Genomic DNA, 15331 nt, shown 5'->3' with positions numbered 1-15331 from the left:
AGAAGGTAAAACGTACCTTCTTCAGCCCCAGGACTAGAATGTTCTGGAGGCCGGGCTCTTTTCAATGCCTTCTCTATTTTCACACTATCGATATTCTCCTCTGGATCTCTTTCTTCCTTCTCAAGGCTGACAAAATCTGCTCTCGGCTACTTTAAGAAGATTCAACAGACTAATTCACAGTGAGGTATTATTATTATTAACTGGTTAACTGCAAGCAGCATTTTATCAAGAACAATGCAGGGACCCATAATGGTAGAAAGCTTGGCGTCAAAAGCAGCCGTGGAGGAGACGCACTGGGTCAAGAGTCTTCCAAACATGCTGTAGACAACCACCTATCCTGGGTGTCTACTTAAAGATAGCTGACTCCAGAACTGCCTGGGAGAAAACTTTCCCTCAGTTCCATTCCTGAGCATTGCCCTGGCATTTTTGTTTGGGCAGCATAGAGATGATTGATTGGTTGCATCCGTGAAAGCTCAGGATGCTTAGCTGCATCCCTGTCCTTGGAAGATGACATCCGGGAGGACAACTATCAGACTTCCTCTGGGGACATGCTTAGAGTCCTGTGACCTTGTGTCCTAGTGCTTTGCAATCACCTTGGGATCTTGTTACAATGCAGATTAAGAATCAGTAAGTCTGGAGTGGGGCCTATAGTTCTGCAGTTGTAATAACATCCCAGGTGATGGCCATGATGCTAGCCCATAGACCCACAACTGGAATATGCATGTGCCTAAGACCAGACAACTCCTCTCCAAAGTAGACCTTAGAGTCAGATGACCATGAATTTAAATCCCTCTTCTGCCACTTTTCAGATGGGTGCTTTTAAGCAGGTTATCTAACTCACGGATTGTTTCCTCTTCTGTAAACCAAGAAAAATGATACCTACCACAAAGGAGGTACAAATGGTGGATGATGCAGAATGGGTCCTCGGTAATTGGTTAATTCCAATAGCAGATGCTCTTCTCTTCAACGGTGTGGAAGACTGTTCAATTCACAAAAGCATACCTCTCCCCTCCCCCCACAGGCTAAGGTCTCCGGAGAGAATTTCTGAGAGTGCAAAACACAGAATACCCTCGGAAAGTGAAGAAGCCACTGAAAATTCTTTACCTTCATGTAACCCCGCATAGTTACAAACATGGCCAAAAATAGCATCATCCCGTATTTGTCTGAGTGATTTATAACATTCAGATTCTATTACATGATTTCCAAGCTCCGAAATCCCCAAACCCCCATTAGCAGGGAAAGAGAAGAATTTCTTTTCTAAAGACGGCAGTATACCTCGGTCTAACCAATATCAATGTATTTAAACTTCTTCAACCTTCACGTTTCCTTTTCCTAAAAGTCAGATACCACCCCACCCCCCGCATTGAGAATTACTATCCTAGTGCATTATGAAGCTATTTGATCTAAAATGTGTCATTTGCACCGAACCTATGAAAGTGGATTTACTATGTGAACCAGAATAGTCTTACAGTTGGAATTCTTTGTCATAGAAGAAATAAACCTTCTCTATATTTCTACATTTTGAAAAGCAAACCACAGTTCTGTCAATGCATACTTTTTGTCAGGCTAAACATCAACATTCCCTTGCATGAATTAATCTTTTAACAGCAAAACTAAAGTATGTGAGCCGAATGAACATAACTACATAAATATCAGGCTGCAAAATAATCTACATTTGTTGCATAGAGTGTATATAATCACTTTTTAAAATCCTCCTCCTTTCTCTCACTTTCTCCATCCCATACCCAGAAAAAGTCCTAGACAGAGAATGCCACACCTATCACTAGGGGCTAACCAATCTTTCAAAAAAAAAAAAAACCATTAAGAGCTATTCAAAATGAAAGGAAATGCCAAGACACTGGAAAGAAGTTCTACTCTCAATGCAAATGAAGCTACTGAAATTGTGAGGGGCAGAATAAACAAAACAATTAAGTCATTAGCATGTCTCTTTGGAGGCCTCTGGCCTTTGGAGGAGAGTAAAACCAGATCCAATTTGCGCAGGTGAGAGATTAGGCTACTTAAGGAAAAACACAGGCAGTAAATTCTCCTCTTTAAACCAGATAGATATAAACTGTTGACGGGAAATTTTGCATTCTGAAGGTCCACATAGCTGAACAAGGAAAACCTTCTTATCTATCTTTCTGTCTTCTTATCTTCTTCTTATCCTAATCCCCTCTGCCCCCAACAGTGAAGAAAAGCCCTAAAGTGGGGTCACAGGTTATACCTAATTTGAAAGGATTCCATATGGAGTTGGGAACTTTTCGCTGGAAAGGATCCTGAGGAATTTTGTTTCCATTTCTGCCTGGAAAGAGCTGTACCACTCTTCAAGGGGACAAGTTGGGATTCGCTGTGTGGCCCTGGGTAATCACTTAGCCTCTTCTGGTCTCCACTGAAGGAGCGTTGGAATAAAGGGAGTGAGAGTCAGCTGCAGAAGCCATCCCAAGCCCAGTTTCCCTTTGCAGTCTCTGCCTTCTGCAGGAGCTGAGCTGAACTTGCTAACATTCCTTCCGTTCTATTAAAAGAAAACTCAAAAGGAAGCCCTCCTGGTTTTATCTGAGGGGGGGCTATTTTTATCTTTGAAAAACATTTCCAGCTTACAATTAGCTAACTGTCTACTTCAATCCACCGGCTCTCCTCAATCACTCATTCACTGGGGGCTGCGTTGCTACAACCCAGTTGCATTGGAGGGTTTGGGCCCTCCATCCGTAACAGTTCAAGTCAGCAAAGTCACTAATTTTCCCACATGCCAGACACTGCACTAGGTGATAGAAATACAAAAACGAGAGTGGCACAGTGTGCCCTTGAGGAGTCTACAGCCTACTAGGACAGAATAATAAATATTAAATCGATTAATATCACTCGAAAACCTCCCATTGGCAGGAGGACCCCAACTTGCCTTGCCTGTCCCAACTCCTCCATTTCTGGTCTGAAAGCTACTCAAAATTCTTCACTGAAACCGTTCTAACTAGAAATCATAAATCTTTCCAGATCCCCACGAGTTACCTAAACGTCTCCCCTTCCCTCCTGCCTCACCTTGGAGGCCATTTCTTTCACACCTGGGAGAGCTCAGAATACCTCACTCCATTCACATAGAGCTGAGCTTGGAAAACTTTCTCCAAAAAGCTCCAAAAGTACAATTCTGCCCATTTTATTAGTTGATGAGCTCCAGTACAAATATTTCCTGAAGACAGTTTGAATTTACCAGTATTTGGATTTCCTGTGAATTTTAAACATCTGAATTCAACCAGTTCTCCAAAACCACATGCAGTAAAAAACAGCTTGACTACTTCAAAATCCCACTTTAATTCTCTCAATTCTTTCTTCCATCTATTATCTCTGCCTATTTCTTAAACATCCGCATTTGTGAAAATCACTGGCTACATATACAGTAGATTGTGTATTCGGAAAGAACTCTCTTACTTCACATATTCCGAAAGAGTTGTGAGGAAAAGGGTGTTTGCCCTGGTTTCAACAGTATAGCTGGTTGATGAGTGAGGAGAGTCACGATGACTGATTATCCTGCCTTCTGTGAAAAGAGTGGCTTGGCTTTCAGCTGCCCTTTTAAGTATCTTAACCCTTATCCTCTCTGTCCTCACGATTCCATCTCTCCAAAGGGCAAGCTGAATCAAGCGAGGAGTGAAACCTACATCAGACGACTTCATCATCCCCACTAAATTCAAAGGCTCCGGCGACATTTGAATCACAGGGCACTCGCTCACTGATTTCGCTCCTCCCCCGTTTCATTCCATTAGCAGAGTAACCAAGAGCAGCAGTAGGTTACTGAAGTGAATTTTCAGAGTGCTTCGATGTGTCAGCAGCTCTGCACTCCACTTTTGACCTTCAAGATAAAGACCTGGACACAGTTTTAAAGAAGGTATACTCACATACAGCAGAAGGAAATGCAAGCATTTAAAAATAGTTCTGTATATCTAGTATGGCAAGCCACAATACAGGGCAGAGGGTGGGATATAAAAGGAACAAGAAAAGACTCTACCTGAAAAGTAACTGATCCTAAGGGAAGATAAAATGGGCATAAACAATCATAAGATCTTCACAGAGAAAGTGCCAAGAGATGTTGAAGATAACTACCAACTACGTGACTTAAGACGGTGGTGTTATTAGGGCTGGCCTAAAAGGAGATAGACCATTGGGATGGAGAAGGGGAGGGAATTAATTGCAGCCAGACGTCAATCAAAGGCAAGAATACCCAGGCTGGTAAGGGGCACAGTAAGTAGTTGAACTTGGCCAGATGATCTGGGTGAGAGACAAAGCAAAAAGGTAAGGTAGGGTGAGGTCACACCGCAAAAGTAGAATCTATAGGACTCAGAGTGGTGGAATCTTGCAATTCACTACATCTTACACATAGACTATATAAACACACTTTTGCCAACTGACACTTAAATACAACTGCAAAAACTGAAGACTTATTCATAGCCCATAAGAGGTCAGTGCCTCACTTGTAGAGCAGATAATGCTTGACACACTGGCACACCACACTGACTGAAGAGGTAATACGCAGGGCTCCACGGAGGAAGGGAAAGAGGGCTCCCCTTCTTTTGGCAGGCTTAGCTATATGTCTTCAGTTCTGAACAGAAGCAAACTATGTTTCCTGCCTTCTCCCACCCTCCTACTCACCCCCTCCTGCTTCCAGAAAGGCATGAGCGACGTAAAAACAAACAAACAAACAAACAGGACACTAGATAGATGGAAGATATGGTTGGGGCTTGGGGCAGGGGAGAGAAAAAGCTAGAAGCAGTTCCAATTTTTTCCTATATCTCAAGCCTAGTCCTAGGTCATAGAAACGGAATACACGAATCTGCTCCAAAGTCCAAGAATTCTCTAATTATATGACCTCGATTAGTAGATACTAATTTTATCATTAATAATAATGAATCCTCCCCAGGGAAATGAGCTTTTAATTATTTACATAAAGTCAAAACCTTATGCCCTTGATTTATATTTAGAGTCTGTATTGGATGTCTTTCTCTTTGTGATCACAAGAGAATATAAAAACATAATAAATACAATACCAATGCTGTGACTACTTTTATGGTTTATTATTATTCTGAAAAGTTAAGTTAGTTGTCAATGAATAATACATACCATTACGTCATGGTGACATATTGGTTTTGTGTCTCTGGGAATCTTACAAAAATTATTTTAACTTACTACTTTTAACCTCCCTCTCGCTAATGCTTGATTATGTTTGATTTTCAAACATTTCCAGTAAAAGCAGCTTTTTTCCAAGATCCCTGGATTGTGGGTCAAGAGACTTGTTCTAGGACTGCCTCTTCTATTAACTTTCCAGGTAACCTTGGTCAAGCTACTTAAATCCTCTGGACCTTTGAAAGTCATTTGGGGAGGCCATGGACCACTTTGGGGATTTATGAAATCTTCTTCCCAGGGAAAAAATGCACACATAAATAAAGATACAAACTTCAGCACACAATTTCATAGAAATCCCCAACTAGTCTTAGAGTATTTCTCATCTTAACATTCTATGTTCAAGGTATCTATCCGATCACTGAAACAAACAAGTATTTTTGTATAGCCATCACTATGATACAGGTATGCATGAGAAGGAATGAAGAGATTAATAACCATGAACTGCTTCTACCAATCCTTCCTACTACAGCCAGTGCCTGAGTAGAGCTGGGACTGTAGGGTGGGGAGCCACCCCTGTCCAGCACAGGGAAACAACAAATGCCAGGCACTCCTGTGAATGAGATTGGGCCAAGCTTTAAGCGGTCCACCCAGTGACTAAAGATGTCTACATTATTCTGTAAAACAAAGCCCTTACTGTTAAAAAGTCAAAGGGAAGCTACTTGCTTTGGTTTCCTGAGACACAGCCCTTCTTCTAGCCCAGAGAGTAGTTAGTGCCAAGAGCTGAGTTTTGCTTTATTTAAAAGCCAATATAATATAGAGCTGGGATAAAATGACATGATATTTAGGATTTGCTTCAAGATAAAACAAGGGAAGGTGAGAATAGAGAAAACAAGATTGGAACGATCATACGCCAACAAATTAGACAACCTAGAAGAAATGGATAAATTTCTAGAAACATACAACCAACCAAAACTGATCATGAAAAAAACAGAAAATCTGAACAGATCAATTACTAATAAGGAGACTGAATCAATAATCAAAAACCACCCAACAAAGAAAAATCTAGGACAAGATGACTTCACTGGTAGATTCTACCAAACATTTAAAGAATTAATGCCAATCCTTCTCAAATTCTTCCAAACATAGCAGAGAAGGGAACACATCCAAACTCATTTTACAAGGCCAGCATTACCAAAACCAGACAAGGACACTATAAAAAAAATTATAGGCCAATATCCCTGATGAACAAAGATGCAAAAATCCTCAGCAAAATACCAGCAAACTAAAGTTAATAATACATTAAAAAGATTATACACCATGATCAAATGGGATTTATTCCAAGGATGCAAGGATGGTTCAACAAGCACAAATCAATCAATGTGTACACCACAGAACAAAATGGAAAAGACAAGATTAGCCATGAGTTTTCCACTGTTAAAGTTCAGAAGTAAGTTTTCTCCCCATTTGTGTAGTTTTAATTTTTTCATTTAAAAAAGCAGGAAAGAAAAAGAAAGTCAAAGTGAAAGATCCATAAATTCATGGATTATTTGAGACCTATGCCCAAAGCTAAGTTAGTCCTACTCCATTTACATCTTATTGAGGAGCTCTCTGATAAGCACAGTATGCGGCTCACAGAATATGGAATTGACAGAACCATCTTACAATCCAAAAGACATGACTTTCAACAAAGACAAAAAAGTATTGTTGTGTGTGAGAGGAATGTCTTTGTCCACATGGACAGCTCACTGTTGGCGGAAAAGGCAGAATTAGGCAATGAGCAGTATTGCTTCCACCTGTTCCAAACAGTATTATTCCACCCTTATGTCCAACAGGCCATCTAGCCCAGTCTGGTTTGGCTTGATTCACTGCTCTCAGTTTGGACTTAACTGTATGTAAAATGTTTGTTATTTTCACAAAGCTCCTACTAGCAGATAGAAATGATTTTTCTTGTTGTTAGCGTCTGCTTTTATTCCCACCCCCAATTAAAAAAGCATTTAAAAAATCCTACTGAGTCTCCATAATGCAAAAAAAAAAAAAAAAATTGCCGTTCCAATTCCTCATGCTTTGAGAAAACAGCAGTGGACATATCAGGAGCCATGGAGGCTTGTCATACACAGGGGTTCAGAGGGTCATCCTGGGAAAACTGGCGCTGCCACTGAATCTATCCCTGCCTCCATGTATTCACCTAATTAAAGCAAGCTGAAAGACTGAGGGTGGGGAACGTATGTGAGCCCCAGGTAGTCCTGCCCCACACTGACTCTGGCCTTGGCCACGTGACTTGCTTTGGCTAATGGGAAAACAGCAAGCATGACACAAGCAGAGATTTAAAACATGCTTATGCACCCGGGCTTGCTTTCTCTTTTGCTGTGCTTGGGAACCCTGTGACCACTGCTATGTAAACAAGCCAGGACTAGCCTGTTGTGACAAGAAATACGCGGCCAAGTCATCTCTATTGCCCCAACTGAAATTGTGCCAACTATCAGACATGTAACTGACGTCATCTTGTATTTTCCATCCCCAGCCAAGCCACCAACTGACCACAGGGATCTGATGAGCCAGTCCAGCCCGACGCATAAAATTATTAGAAATAATAAGTGTTTATTATTTAAGCCGCCAAGTATGGGACAGTTTGTTATACCAAAAGCTAACAGACACAATAGGGTAAGAAAAGGTGACCAAGAGTTGCTAAGAGGTACTAAACCTCCTGGGACATAATCCCTAATGACACTTAACGAAACACTGAATAGGACTTTCTATAGGTTTTGATTGTCCTCATTAAAATAACGTAACATAGATCCAAAACTGAACAAACTCCCTAATATTCATCTCAAGACAATGCCTGCTACAACTTTACAGGAAGGATACTGTATCAGCTCTGGAGGTTTATGAACCTCCTAAAATAACAGGAAGAATTGTATGTTTATGAGTTTTTCTTTTTAATTGGAAAAAGATGTTAAAACTATGGAGAATAACATAAATATCTATTTACACACAGCCCAGAATTAACGATACTATTTTATCGTATTTTATTTGGGTTTTTTAATATATAAAGCAAATAAAACACAGCTGATCATGTTAAAGTTAGTCCACTGGCTGTAGTCCTCTTTCCTTCCTCCTTCTGCTCTCAGCAACTTGAATTTGGTATCTTTCTAGTCCATCGGTTAACATTTTGAAAATGTATACATTAACATATATACATACGAATATAAATCTCCCCCAAAATATATAATCTTGTTTCGTGTCTTTAATTTTTTTCTTAAATGGTTTTATATTATATGTATATTTCTACAACTTGTTTCTCCACCAAATGCTACCTTTGTGAGATCTATCCATATTGATACCCTATTATCAATAAGTCACATGTATTGATGCATTTCTCTACTAATGGACATTTAGATTGTTCCTGATTTTGTTTTGCTATTACAAATACTGTTAAGGAACAAGTCAATAGCTTCTAACATGTTTTCGGAGGGCTTCAGAATACCCCCAAATATTAGGAATCTCTGAAAATCTGATGGGGGAAAGGCGATTGCTATCACTTTGCAGATATATTTTTACATTAGTGTATTCCCAAGTCTTAGAGGAAGCCGTCTTTATTTACACTCTAAAACAGCTTAATAGATGCCACTCCATTCAAAAATTCTATAATAAAGGTCTGCATCTACTTGGGGACACTAAAAAACGACCTCTTTTTTTGTTGTTGTTGAAAATTCCTTAGAATTCCTTAGGACAATGATACTGTCCAAAACACAGTGATCCATGTAAAATCTTGGTTCTATGCATTACTGTTACCAAGTAATATTATGCTAAATTGCTGTCAGCATCAAATGCTGGTCACACTAGTTAAATTACTAAGAGACTAACGATATGACATCCTAATTTTTTTGTTTGTTTTCTGTCATGTATATAAAAACTAAAAGGCTGAATTCCTTGAGGTTATCTTGTTTTCTTTATTTTCTATTTTTTTAAGCTAATTGTGATCAGAGAGCTTTCTAGCATGTCTTTTACTTTCATGCTTGCTCTCTGTATGACATCATCTAGTCCTCAAACGTTGAAATGCAAAGTCCCAAAACAAGAAATTAAAGCCCTGATCCTTACTACTCATAACAGACAACGTTCTTAGGTCTAAATTATCCTGCTCTAGTATTATTGAGTAAAATTAACTAAAATTGAGGACTTTTTAAAAATCAACCTTGCCTTCCCTCGGGAGCATGTGAAATGATGATGTGTTATACAGATACTTGGACTCAGAAATTTCAAATTTAGAAATAATTAATTGCTTTTGAAAGAGCGTAAAGTTGCCAAACCTGGCTCACTATACACAAGTTGAATGCCCCTAAGCAAGTCTTTCTCATGTTACACTTTGGTTTTCTCACCTGTAAAATGGCAACAAAAACCATCATTGGCACAAAAATGAAATGAAATCACCTCTATAAAAGCCTTTTGTTATCATTTCTCCACCAAACTGTGGGCTCGTCATAAGCAAAGGCCGTGTTTAATTCATCTTGGATTTCCTAGTGACTGCCACCATATTTTGTAAATATGCCTACAAATTAAGTATGCATGCTAACCTTTGCAACTGCTGTGTCTTCTCCACTTTGGGGTTCGAAGCTCTCCATCTCTGACCACTCGCTGATACGACTGCTCATATTTGCCAAAGGCCTGAGCACCCATGGGTGTCACATGTGAGTGCCAACACCCTAATTAGGGGAAACGCCAAAAATACCCACCTTTGGGCCAGGACTTAGGAATGTGGAGTGTATCCCAAGCCTGTCCATTCTGCTCCAGACTCTACATCAGAGAGGAGGCTCCACATCTGAGGAGCGACAGGAGGCTGAGCAACACGTCCTAGTGGGAGCAGGGGGAAGTCTCCCCAGTGCACAGTTCTGAAGGAGAGGTCTCTGTACAGTTATGACTCAGTTTGGGTAATCAGGTTACATGGCTACGGTAATTGGCTACACAGTTGGATAATCAGGCTACATGGCTATGGTACAAATTATTATACCGCTGCCAAACTGTGATAAATACACTTACCAAAGAAAAAAGATTTATAAAATAAGTGGGAAAATACAGAGCACAAATTGTATATCTGCCCCATAATTACAACTACATGAAAACGATGTGTGTTTTGGATAGACTGGACGGAAACCCAAAGACATGAAAATAATACCTTCAGGGCAATGTGATTATGGGTGAATTATTCCAAATTTATTTCTTATAATCTTTTAAAGTTAAGCGGTAATGAATCAAAAATAAGTAACAATCTTCCATTTCCAGGCAGGCCTTTTTGAATGGTCCCAGAAAGAAAATTACCTGGTCATGTCTAGACTCTAAGGAAATGGACTCTAAACCACCATTGTGGTTTGGTGGGAAAATTCTTATTAGATTGGAATCAGAAAAGCTGGATACTGGCACCAGCTCAGCCAAAACCTAGCTGAGACTTTGGAAGTCATCGAACCCTTCTATGAAGTCAAGCAAAAGGATTCAGGACAGACTTCTTAAGCTCTCTTCCTGGCTTTCTACAATGTTGTGTGAGTTTTACTTTCTACAATGTAGCATATGATTATAAAGTCCTATGAGTTTTAAACAAACACATGAGAACTTAAAACACCCAAGAGAGTGTGGCCCCCTTCAGAGAGGTTCTTATACCTGTTTGTGGAAAGAGCCACCACCTCTTTGGCCTCCACGGCCTGTTCTACGTGCTATCACGCAACTTCGGTAGGGCCCATTTTTCCTCCTCTGAGGCAGAACGTTAGTTCTGGAAACAGCTGAGAGGGACCTGATGTGAATTCTAGTGAGTAGGATGGGCGATGAGGCTGGACACAAGCATTTTAGGTCACAGAGGAAGTAAAAAAAAAATAGACTTTATTAAATGACTATTGAAAAGTGCTTTGAAGAATGTTGACGACATTTTTCCCATGGTGGCAACTCAGAAGGGAGGGCTGGCTGAAGGACAGTGTCAGTTCTACAACCAGCTAAATAAAGCCAATGTCACTATTCTAGGGACAACTCTTAGAGCTCTACTTCTCTCAAGCATGGCCATCATAAAGGTATGTAAAAAAATACTTCACGAGGATGCCCAAAACTTTTCATCTCCGCCAAAATAAATTCTGAAGTTGAAATTCAAAACACAATTTGTTTACCATGTCATGTACTTATAAGGCTGAGATGTTTATTTTTAATACCTTTGGCATTTAACCTTTAACCCTTATTTGCCCTGTAAATATTAACTCCTAGCAAGGTTAAAAAAAAATTAAAAACTCACCAAGGAGAAACTCATTTTAATCACATATTAATAAAAAATTAAGTTGATGCGTCTTCATAAAAACCAAATAGTAGATGACTCAAACTTGGAAATTCATTATTGTACATAATTTCTATATATCCCATTATGAAGCTCATAATACCATGTACTTTTATAGTGGTTTCAAACATGTCTGCTTTTTAAAGCTGATGAAAAGAGCTTTCATAAGTTCCTACTAAATAAGACTCAGTCCTCTCCTCATCAGGAAATGCAAAGTACTACATGTTCTCTTCATTTAGTCTCACATGAGCTCATGACATTAGCACGAAGTACAGGAGCAAAAACTCATATTCCAAGTCATATTTACCAAAATGCTAATTATCTAGCCCCAAGAATAACCCCTGATACAGACTTTGAATTCATGAGATTCACCTGGGAAAGGAGTAATAAAAGAGGCCCATCATACAATATTGGGGGGCAGGCTTTATTTTCAATGAAGGAAGGAGTCGAAGGATTGAGAAAGAGAAGTTCAATTTACTGCCTCACCACTCGCAGAACTATCTACGCTGGTGTTTAGATAGTTCAGAAAAATAGCAGTTAGATGCTGATTTTCCCTGTTTAATAGAGATTCCATGGGCCCAGGAACTAACTCTCTGACTTAAGGGAAACCCAGTGGGAAGGTGTGGATTTACCAATAAAAACCGAACGCCATTACTGGGTATGTGGCTAAAGTTTAGAAATTCCTGCTGCCGAGTGAAAGGAAGGAAGCTCTGTGGTTCTCAGGCTACCACTTTGAGATGTATAATGGAATGGCTGCAAACAGCTGACCTGCAGGTGTGTGTTTGGCCAGATAATCAGACCATTTTTAAAAATTGGCAGGTCTAGCATAAAATTCTGGATTTTCAGCTGCTCTTGAAAAACAATTTGGTAATATGGCCAACGTAACTAACCATGGCCTAGGGGGCCTAGGGTCAAGTAAGGGTGCCTCTGTAGATGGGGCATATGTTCCACATTTACTCTCTAGAGGCTAGCCTCGCTCCATCAAATACTGTATCTGGGCCTGTCTAGACATTTGAATTTGCAACCACTGATAGAGCTGAAATCCTGGGCAAAAATGGTGGAGGAGGTGGCTTTCGGTTTCTGCAACTGTCTGCTTCCTCTCCTTTTCCATCCCTCTCCATCCGCTGCCCCACTGGGCTTCCCTCCTTGCCCAGGGCAGGCCAAATATTTCCCAGTGGGGTGGCCCACCCACAGTGGCCCCTAGATAGCATCCTGGACTCCAGATCTTTCCCTAACCCCTCTGCCTCCATCAAGACTTTTCTGCACTTCATCCCATTCCTTTCCGGTTTTGTTTTGTTGTATTGTGTTGTTTTGGCCAGGAAACTACTTAGCAATCTGAGAAACTAATCAGTGGGAATGGACTGGGTTACCTTCCCAGAAAACACTTCGAAATGGATTCCAGACTTAAAATACACGTCATGCCTTCGCCCAAAGGAATTTACCTACCTTGTAGTCAGCTATCCATCAAATTTCTAAGTTCATAAGTCTATTTCTGTATATTTTTATGCATAACATCTGCAGTTTACTCACAAGTAATATGCAAGTAAGGAAAAGGGAACAAAACTTGAATATATTCTGAGGTGATAGTCAATTCAGATTTACTCAAATATTTCAGTATATCTAAGTCAGAGAAGGCCTATGAATCATCATTTCTGGGTCTAAAGTATACAACAGAGCTATAGACATGGGACCCAGTGCATCAGCAGTCCAAACTGATCGTGGCCACAAAAGCTGAGCTTCCTTTGTGGACAATAAAGCCAGATTCTACAAACAAAACTTTAAATTTTTTTATTTAAATTTAAATTTTTAAACCATGGCTTTAATTAAAGTCAAAAGAGATTGTCACACCTTCCTAACCAACATACACTAAATTATAAAAACATCAGAAAAAAGAAAATGAGATTTTTTTTCCACTTCAAGTCTCCTAAAAATTTCTATTTACCTGGTAGTGTTCTTGGTTCTCTCCAAAGATGGAGAAAACTGTCCCAAAGTGACTTTTCAAAAGGAAGATATGAAGTGAGCTATAAACTGTACACTGTTCATAAGTCAGAAAATGGTAATCTTCCTTATGAGTCACAACTGAATAAGTACTGGTAGGGCCTTGGGTACAGGTGCAGAGCCTTCCTAATGTGCTGCCAGACTTCCTAAAAGATTGCGGGATGCGGTGGTTGTGGGGGCGGGGGCGGGGAAGGAGAGAGAGAGAGAGAGAGAGAGACCCACAGTACAGGTGCTCTACTTACAGCCCTGCCAAAGGTCTGATGAATTACATTCTCCATTCTAACCCTCGGCCATGCCCACTGAAGGCAATGCCTTCACTTCCTGTCTAAGCAGCTGAGGGATACAGCTGGGCAGACCCAGACAGATGTGCAACTCAAAATGAAGCCTCATTTGACTTGAAGGGGTCTTATATAAACAGTAAATATTATAACTGAGGTCTCTGTCTCTTTAAGAGGCTGATGCTCAGTTCTAAGGCAACTACACATATCTAATGAACAGACTTCATTTTTCAAGCCAGGAAAGAAATGATTTGTTTAACTTTTGCCAAATTACTCTAGGTCCAGTAGATTGTGCCCGATGGCACATCTAGTTCAGGACAGACAGCTGTTTCAACTTTTCTGTCAGGGAATCGTGGCCTCAGCAACCGTATCTGATGCACTGATAGTCTCCCGGCAGCCCACAACATGGCCATCTGTGCTGTTGGCAGGGAAGCCATCAACAGGTAAGTCACACCCTGTCTTCCAAGAGACATGCTACGCAACTCTGGAAACCACTCTCTTCCTTAGAACCTGCGTGCTTCTGTACCCATTTGACCCGGCAGTGGGCCCAAACTGAGCACCAAGTTTCCGAGGTCACCAAAAAAAGTATCCCAGACTAGTTTTTAGTCTGCTCAGCATAAAAAATAAGTTATCTAAGGAAAAGTTAATTTTCTCAAGGTACCACTCTCAAGTATTTTTCAGTAACATTCTTTAAGCTCTTGACAAAAACACATTGTTTTGTTCTGTTTTTTTTTTTCAGTAACACTAAACCATGGAAAATAATTACAGAAATTCTAAAGTACTAGGACTATCACATTGCTTAAGTTCAAGTGGCCAATTAGGCAGTGGCTCAATTAGGTAGTTCCATCCAGACACATACTTGGTATAAGGAAATAGTTCTCTGTAGGAGTTCCAAAAATAATGTAGGATAGTCTAACTTCTTAAATCCTAAAACTTGAAAGAGGAAATTTATTTACAGATCAAATGTCCTCATAGGTCAGAGCAAGGTGACATAATTTTGGACTATGTAAAAAGAAAAATTTGGGGTTAAGGCTGCCATTTTAAATATTTTGTTTGTTTTTAATCATTCTTTTGAATAAACAGCACTGAGTCAAGGGCTGCTTTTAAGCTTTGCATGTAGGTCTTGATGGGCCTTTGCTACATGTTTCTCAGGCTGGTCATGCGGGATAGATTTTTAAATTAGTGCTGTACTGGTTATCATTTTGACTTACCTCCACTTTCACAGTCATTAAAAAACCAAACAAACCAGAAGAGGACCAGTTCATCCACCTAAGTGGGATTGTTTGAAAAGAAGTGTGGAAACTATGAAGACTTGCAGAATTTTTTCTTTTTCCTTCTGATGGACTGCCAGTCTCTTCGAAATAGAGTCCTTGCTTTCGTGCTTCGGAAAGTAAAGTACACCGAAGCCCGAGAAGCCCGAGAAGCGGCTAAGATTATTGGGGGCGGGGTGGCCGGGGCAAAGGAGGAAAAGTCAGGAACGAGTCAGAGAAAAAGCCAGCCACTTCCAGGTATTCCCAAAGCGCCAAAGGAAAAGGAACAAAAAACTCGACTTCCTCCGATGCGAACTGTTCACGGTACACCGAAAAGGGCCGGTCACCTCGCAGTGGGGAAGGGGTGGAGTGGGGGGTGTTTACTCGGCCTCTTG

General features: G+C 40.3%; 1 protein-coding gene across 2 annotated transcripts in view; it reads right to left on the bottom strand.

Annotated features, from left to right (window-relative positions):
* Positions 1-15331, bottom strand: part of MYO1E (myosin IE) — a 177399-nt gene that overhangs the window by 160982 nt on the left and 1086 nt on the right. The window contains exon 1 of one of the 2 annotated variants that reach the window (XM_039865444.1): positions 14898-15011. The exons of the other annotated variant lie outside the window; for it this stretch is intronic. Within the exon in view, the coding sequence (XP_039721378.1) occupies positions 14898-14951 (54 nt within the window). The 5' untranslated portion in view covers positions 14952-15011. Of the gene's footprint in view, positions 1-14897; positions 15012-15331 lie in introns of those variants that run through there. 2 annotated transcript variants of the gene reach the window in all.

Source organism: Pteropus medius, unplaced genomic scaffold (genome assembly GCF_902729225.1).
Source record: "Pteropus medius unplaced genomic scaffold, Ma_sr-lr_union100, whole genome shotgun sequence".
NCBI lineage: Eukaryota > Metazoa > Chordata > Mammalia > Chiroptera > Pteropodidae > Pteropus > Pteropus medius.
This window is presented reverse-complemented; position numbering and strand designations above follow the sequence as displayed.